The 7688-nt window shown below is 32.2% G+C and overlaps 1 protein-coding gene across 1 annotated transcript; it reads left to right on the top strand.

Moving 5' to 3' along the window:
- Positions 1-691: 691 nt before the first annotated feature.
- On the top strand, positions 692-7354 carry LOC135132062 (uncharacterized). Its single transcript, XM_064059988.1, has 3 exons — positions 692-882; positions 5921-6044; positions 6098-7354. The coding sequence occupies exons 1-3, from the start codon at positions 841-843 to the stop codon at positions 6313-6315; spliced, it is 384 nt and encodes a 127-aa protein (XP_063916058.1). The 5' UTR covers positions 692-840; the 3' UTR covers positions 6316-7354.
- Positions 7355-7688: the final 334 nt, after the last annotated feature.

The raw sequence follows: 7688 nt of genomic DNA, 5'->3' as shown, positions 1-7688 counted from the left end.
GGGACAATTAGAGAAATTTTGGTTAGCGTTTTACAATCTACATGATATTCCTAATATAAATACAAAATTTGACAACAATCCACCCAATACTTTCGGAGATTATCCGTTTAGTAAAAATCCGGGACGGCAGACAGACGAATAGACAGACTATCAGAGAGACAGATGGAAACGGGAGACCTATTTCTTCGTCTTGTAGGGGTCATGAAAGATCGAGAAAACGTAAAAAAAGAGGGTCGGTCGACGGACTTGATTACAATACTTCCTTCGCTTACGCTCGTGAAGTAAAAATATAAAAACCAAAGAATTTCTTATACTACTGCGAAAACAGTTCCTAGAGTAGGTACAGTAACGGACAAAAGTATTGCATTACATCTATATTTAAAAAATAATTAAGCCAGGGAAGTTCTCTCTAGTTCACTTAACCCCTGAATATTTTGAATGCGAAACTAATACATAATACCAATACCCTATTTATATGTATATCGAAGAGTTCCTAGTTTTTATTTTAATTTCACCTAATAAATTGTACATGGGAGCTATTAAGAAAATGTACGTATTACTTTTTGTTAAATATTAATGGATATGCCTACGCATTTATTTTGGCCGATGACCTCAGAATAGTAAGTGTTCATAATGCATGTGCGCGTGAGTAGGTTATCTAAAACAAGGCCGTGTTAGGTCATTCTTGTGAATGAGTCAGTTTTTATCCAGCAACCACTGTGAACGTACAGCGCACCTCCGAGTAGTGAGACATCCAGTGCCTGTGTGTTGAAATCAATAAATCTATCATTTAGAAAGCACCGTCTAGACGTTTAAAATATTTCACAAAAACAGTTAACAATGGCAATTAGTAGATTGTCCATTATTAAATTTTTGGAATTGGTAAGTTGTTTTGATTGTTTGATGTCACTTTCTATTTTTAATTCTGACATAACACCTCATGATAAATAATTCATGATTTTGGTTGTTGAGATTAGTAGTTTATGTTATGTATGTATTATGATTAATGCACTTCACTGTGTCGTCTTATTTATGAGTAATGCAAAGTGATAACGGAATTATCTGTATGAAAGTAAAAAATCGTGAATATCTCATTTTATTATTTTTCGTAAGCACTGCTAGTTCTTCCAACAGTACAACTTTACCTAAAGTAATTTGTCTGTTAGTGTCGATCAAATAATGAGCAATAAAAATACACATAACATGTATAAAAACAATATTGCGTTTGCTTTATAAAGAAATTGGTCGAAGGTTATTTCGACAGAATTTCCCTCGCTATTGAAGTAAAATAAAATATATCCAGCTTTTCGCAAAATTATAAAATTTGGTTTTAGATATTCCTACGGCTATGTTTCAAATGCGTTTTTCCTTGAAAAAATTATGTGATGTGATGATATCACATTTTTGTAAGGGCACATATCTCACTTTAGAAATGTGTAATGAAATATTTAAAATAACAGTATTATATTCGTAAATTGTTGGGAACATGGAGTGAGACATTTCTGATTTAATCACAACATAAATTGACTTATTCATAAGTTCTTTTGAGTCACTGTGTAAGCAATTGTAAACATATCAATGCAGTGATAACTCACAAGCATAGACTCATCACATTTTGTAGATTTTCGATAGAATTGATTCGGCAAAATTTTGAGACGACGTGATCAGTTTTTTCGGGAGAGATAAACAATATATTTTGACTAAAAATTTACCCTGTTTACGATAACCTTAAAACGTCCGCAAAATTTAGAAACATTCGGTTCTGCAGATTCAAAATTAAATTGCAAAATGTTGTTTGAAAATTTTGATTTTTACTTCCCTAGTGTAAGCTGAGGAAGTATGTATTTAATGATCCGGATGAACCATTCTAATAAAAAATTAATATTTTTATTTTATTTTATTTACTATATGATTACAAGACTTCACGAACACTAAGATGTCTACATAAGAATCGAATAAAACTATTCTATTTCGGACGAGTATAAAATACAACGTCAAAGTTTTCTATGTCCGAACAAATATAAAATAAAATCTAAAACTTTTCCAAGTCAACTAAATAAAATGTTTTATAAAATAAAGACGGGAACAGCGTACGGTACGACTTGAGACTTTTTACTGGAGAACACGACTCGAATGACTTGAATAACGCTCCTGCTGGAAATTCGCCCTTATATAGCTTCGTTTTGGACAGGAATAGACCCGTGTTTCTTGTGTGGTACCGTATGCCCTTATATAGTAATGAAATGCGAAGGTGCGTAGACCAATTGGTAGTTCCGCGTCCTTATATCTTATATGGTAAAAACATATATTAATATAGATGCGACATAGAGGCTGATTTTGCAAAACCACCCGTATTGACATTGGAGTCCTCAACCGCCAAATTTAAATAGTCGATGCCAATAAAAACCTTGCTTCACTATAATTGTAATTCGTGTAACCTGAATGAAAGTGAAGGAAACAATAAGCAGCTTGTAGTAAATCTGGTGTCGAATTTGTCGAAAATAAAATGCGTCGTTAAAAATATTATGACATTTTCTTCTAGTTACTTTTATTCCTAGTTAGAAACAAACACTGCTACCAACATAAATTGAGAAGTCCTCAACCGTCATTTGAGTTAAACTATGACGCTTCTCTGTGTTCTCTGGTAAAAATATGGGAAGCTGATGAAATTCCAGTTCCGGGGAATCTGGGGATGAAGTGGAGATCAGTCGAGCGACGGCTAAAATGAGTGTACGTGCACAGATGCACTGCTAGGTTGATGACGTAGTAAGTCTGAAGGTTATTGCGGGGTGTAGGTCGTTGCTCCTTGGATACAAATGGGGGTTGAACACTTGTTACCACGTTTGATAACGAGGTAGGACATAACATGTATCATAATCGAGTCCATCGGGCGACTGGTTGTCTTCATATTTCTCCCGTTTCCGTCTGTCTGTCTGTCTGTCCACAGTCCGTGACAATTTATGTTAGACAGATAATTTCCGAAACTACTGGACCAATTGTCAAATTTTATATATGTATTATGAATATCATGTAGAATGTAGATGGTAAAACGCTAATCAAACTGTGTATAATCATCCCCACAAATAATGTAATGATGTCATTTCAAAATTGTACATAGTAAATAGGTCTTAAATTGTATAAAATAATTCTACACGTGCATTTTATGTATCCGTGTTGAGTTTTTGCCCAAAACGTCTAGAATTTTGAAAAAAAAAAGAAAATTGTATTACAACATTTTGCAATTTAATTTTGAGTCTTCAAACCCGAATGCTTTGAAAGCTTGCAAATGTTTTAAAGTTATTCTAAGCATGATAACTTTTTAATTAAAATATATTTGCTTATCTCCCAAAAAATGTATGACGTCATGTCAAAATTTTTCTGGATAAATCCTCTCTATAATGTACAAAATATGATGAGTCTACACTTGCGATTTACCATTCCATTTATATTTTTCACATTTGCTCATACAGGGTGACTCAAAATACGAATGAGTCAATTTATTTTATTGATTAAATCAGAAACTGCCAAACCGATTGATTTGAAGCTTAGCTTACGCTCAGGAAGTAGATTAATTTTATTTCCAATTTTGTAAAAAAAATATTGCTGATTATAAGGTAAAAATTTAAAAAGATGGAGAATTGAAGAAATACATATAAAAATTTTACAGATAAACACACATAGATATATTGTTTCCAAAATGCAAGATACAAGGAAATATAACATATACGACATAAAATGGCGTTTACCATTGAATTGAATATAGTTTCATCTTTAATTAAGAAATACGGGGGCGAAATATAATCCTCAGAACTGAATAATTTTTAGCTATTTTCACTTTATCAGAAAAGCGCTTTCGTCAGCTATATTTTCTGGGACATGTTGCGTCCCAATAATAGTATTTTATATTATAAGCGAGTGAGAGGGGTCACGAGCGCGTTAACCTGAGTGGTAGTACTGTTGTTACGAGCATTCCACTCAAATAAGATTCTTAAATTTTATTTCACAGTTGCAGCTTTTACATAAAAGTTCGAATAACGTGAATCCAAATTGACAGCTGATTTAACCTAAAAAATCCTCATTAGATGTGTTAGTAGTAGTCATAGTTACATTACATTACATCACTTATGATCACTTTACTTCACTTGTTAATAACGTTCAATTTTTGTCTAGTAAAACAGTTGCATAAAGTTAACCTAAACTCCACTATTGTAATATAATAGATATTTATTTTATTAAGAGTTTGAGTGATCCTCTGTGTAAACGCCGAGCAATAGCGAGGTTAATTAAGTCCATACGAGTCACATAAAGTCACATAAATTCCAAATGAAATACAATATTCTATTTTCAAACGATTAATACATTTTTGAAAAGATGTCTCCTTGCTTTATTAAAAAATTGCCTTGCATTGACTTGCCATGGTTACTATAGTTGATGACCACAGTGATCTTAACATAAACGTTTTTTATTTGTACTCCGCCGGAATGTAAGTGTTGTATTTATACTCCGGCGGAGTATAAGTAGTACCTAATTAACGCCGCCCAAACACGCTGTCATAGAAATGACACTTAAACCCCGGTACCGACGTCATATAAGTGTCACGAAATATACATATACAGCGTGTTATTGAAACGTACGTACTAATTAAAATCGGCAATTGGTCTCGAAGTAAGGGTGCTAAAAGTTAAAAAAAGTTCAGGTAAAAGTGCTGTCCTTTTAGAGATAAAAATTATTAAAATTGATGTCCAAATTCGTTGTACGCCTCTGATAAAAAGATTATCTATCGTTTCTATAGCAACATTTAATCTTGACAGAAGTTTAATTGTTAGAGTTGCTAGTATTTACTAAAATAAAATAATTTTACCTATTTATCCTTCAGTAGCGTCTAATAAGGTTGGATAAGGGTGAATTTACCCCTTATAATTTTGATAACACAAAATAAGTTTTTAAGATTTCTTAGAATTCGCCAAGAACTGTCAATTTTGTTGTACGTGCCTTTCAATAACACCCTGTATATACATATATCGGGTGTGTCAAAAGTCGCGGAAGGGTGGTTAACGGAAGGTTGTTGTTGTTGTAGGATCTCAGAATCCGTTGAAAAAATAATTCCAAATCTTCACCTTTTGTAGAAAAGACTCCAAATGCAAAAGTTAAAAAGGCAACACCGTAGACGAGAACAATAACTTTAACTGAAACTATTTTCGTTGCCACGTAAAATGTTCAAGTTTTAGATAGTTCAAAAATGGAGAAGGCAATATTAGATCAAAAATGTATTTACAAAGATATTAAAAACAAAATTATAACAAATGTGAAAAGACTCTACCGTTAGCCAACAAACAAGCCTCGTATCGTCGTCGTAAATTGTTTGGTATTTTCTGCAACATGTCAATTAATTGTAACAGCTTCAGTAGCAAGAAAAATTCGTTCTCTCAAGTCTTCTAAACTTTGTGGAGGTCTTTCATGTGACCCTAAAAACATTGGAAAACGGATGTCTTCTGTTAGGGTATCGCATAGCGTATGTGTTCGCTGCTTGGTCAGTATTCATTTGCGTCTCTCCAAAGATTGAGTGCATATCACAATATTCATTAGGAGAAAAACTCAAATTGGTGTGAATGCTGATAGATATTTTAAATTGTAGTGGTAATAGTCTCACATGTTAAATATCATGAAATAAATTATCCTATACGCGGAGACATGCGCTTATTATCTCCTAGAGATCAAGATCAGGCACATCGACTAGAAAAAGTGAGATTTAGTATCACCCATTGGGATCCTAAATTTAAGCTTTTCTATTGGCAGTTAAATGTTGGAGTTCTTACTTAGAATAAGGGCTTTATAATCGCAGAGGTGATCTAATTAATAAAAAAAACTATAAGTAATTACTTTTAAATCAGTATTAAACTGAATTATTTTTATTTTTCAGGCGATAGCTGTAGCATGTATTGGTCTGCATTCCAAAAGCGAAATTTCAAATGACTTCAACACAAATACACTCTCTGTAGCTGCCTTTGGAGGTTACGTTATTATTCTAGTTGGTGTTTTTGCCGGTAAGTTTGAGAGCATTAGTAATCAGAAATAGTAATGTTTTATGAATTTTTAGGTCATTTAATGTCGGAACGTATTAGTAAAAAAATTGACATTTTCTTCTGTTTAGTTGGTTGCGCTACCTTTGTGGCTGCTGGAGCTTTGAATATTGAATATTTCCAAAATGCCAGCGGTAAATATAGGGACTATGGTTTAGCAAAAGCTTCGCTGGCAATTATTGGTGGAGCTCTATTTCTCATAGACTCCTTGCTGACATGGCGAGGTGATTATTAAGAAGATTGTGATTGATGCCTGGAAAATGTATAATTTATTTTTTTAATTTAATTTTGATAACGATTTTATTACTATTGTAAATACATACATATGTGTATATTTTGCAGATATATGTATACTAATTACCCCCAACTTTAAAGTTTGGAAATAACATTTTTAAAATTTTTCTTCAAAGTTAGTATCCGTCGCCGTCGTTGTAATTTAATTGTGCTTCATCTACACAATATTATTTAGATGGATTATATATGTACTTCGGATAATAAATCTGGCATTTTCTTTCAAGAGGATACTTACTGTCTGTTTAAAAAACTAAAACATAAAACACACTTTCTAATTTAGTACTCGTAAGTAACACTAACACCAGGTTTGTTCATACTACGGGTGCAATTTATTATTTTATCAACAACTGCTTTATAAAAATCTCATACAGCGCTCATTTCACACGGATTAAGCTGAACAATGACCACTAATGAAGCATTTCCAAATCTTGGTAAAGTGAAATTTCATTAATCTGGGAATTATGTATTGAATCAGTAACATAACTTAAATAAACTTATAATTCTCGATAAAATTTAAAAAAATTGCAATAATAACTTCTCTTTTACTTCATTTTATTTTCTTGAATGTACACCAGTTAATGAACCACTGATAAAATTTGCAGCAGCTTGTTCTACTTTAAGAGATACCTTCTGTTTCTGATTATACTATTAACGGATTTCTTTTTTATAAAAACTCACGTGTTGTTTACACTAAATTGGAGCGGTTGCCATAAAACTGCAAAATTTTCTTTGGTTTTTGATTTTGAATAAAAAAATTTAAATGGGATTTTTTTTAGTTTTGGGCATTTGTGGATAAGATTATGTATGTCATAAGCGGGGTAAAGCATCCTTCAGTAACTCATGTGATAACAGATGACGAGGTCCAACGACCTCATCATCAGTAACTTTCAGACTCGTAGTACTGTAATAATGCTTTTTCCCATTAATCAAAGAAATAACTATTATAATACTGTCCATAATATATGAAATATTTATTTACAGTGGATCTGTTATTTATGACTCCTACGGTCTCCTTAATTATTGCTTTTTTAAAGTAGTGTATAGGGTAGGTAGTAGGTACGTTAAAAGTCGCCATGCATGCGGGGCAATATTAAATATATAATTTTGTAAAGGATTAATACATTCCTAGGTTGGTGGAAGCTAACTTCGTTTAAAGTAATATTCTAATAAATATTTCCAATAACACGATAATTAATTAAACAGTTAAAAGGGAAGTACTTGTAACAGTCTACCTAGAGGAATAATATATTCAAAAATTATTAATATTATTATAGATATTAATATTATTAAAACTAAAATTATACTTTGAGCTGA

This window comes from Zophobas morio, unplaced genomic scaffold (assembly GCF_036711695.1).
Source record: "Zophobas morio isolate AGI-343-1 ecotype UQ-CSIRO unplaced genomic scaffold, CSIRO_AGI_Zmor_V1 ptg000021l, whole genome shotgun sequence".
NCBI lineage: Eukaryota > Metazoa > Arthropoda > Insecta > Coleoptera > Tenebrionidae > Zophobas > Zophobas morio.
The sequence above is the reverse complement of the archived record's forward strand: the minus strand, read 5'-3'. Positions and strand labels throughout refer to the sequence as shown.

Coding starts and splice junctions, on each gene's coding strand:
- LOC135132062 (XM_064059988.1), top strand. CDS start 841: ATGGCAATTAGTAGATTGTCCATTATTAAATTTTTGGAATTG. Junction 883..5,920: donor TTATTAAATTTTTGGAATTG/GTAAGTTGTTTT, acceptor TTTATTTTTCAG/GCGATAGCTGTAGCATGTAT. Junction 6,045..6,097: donor TCTAGTTGGTGTTTTTGCCG/GTAAGTTTGAGA, acceptor ATGAATTTTTAG/GTCATTTAATGTCGGAACGT.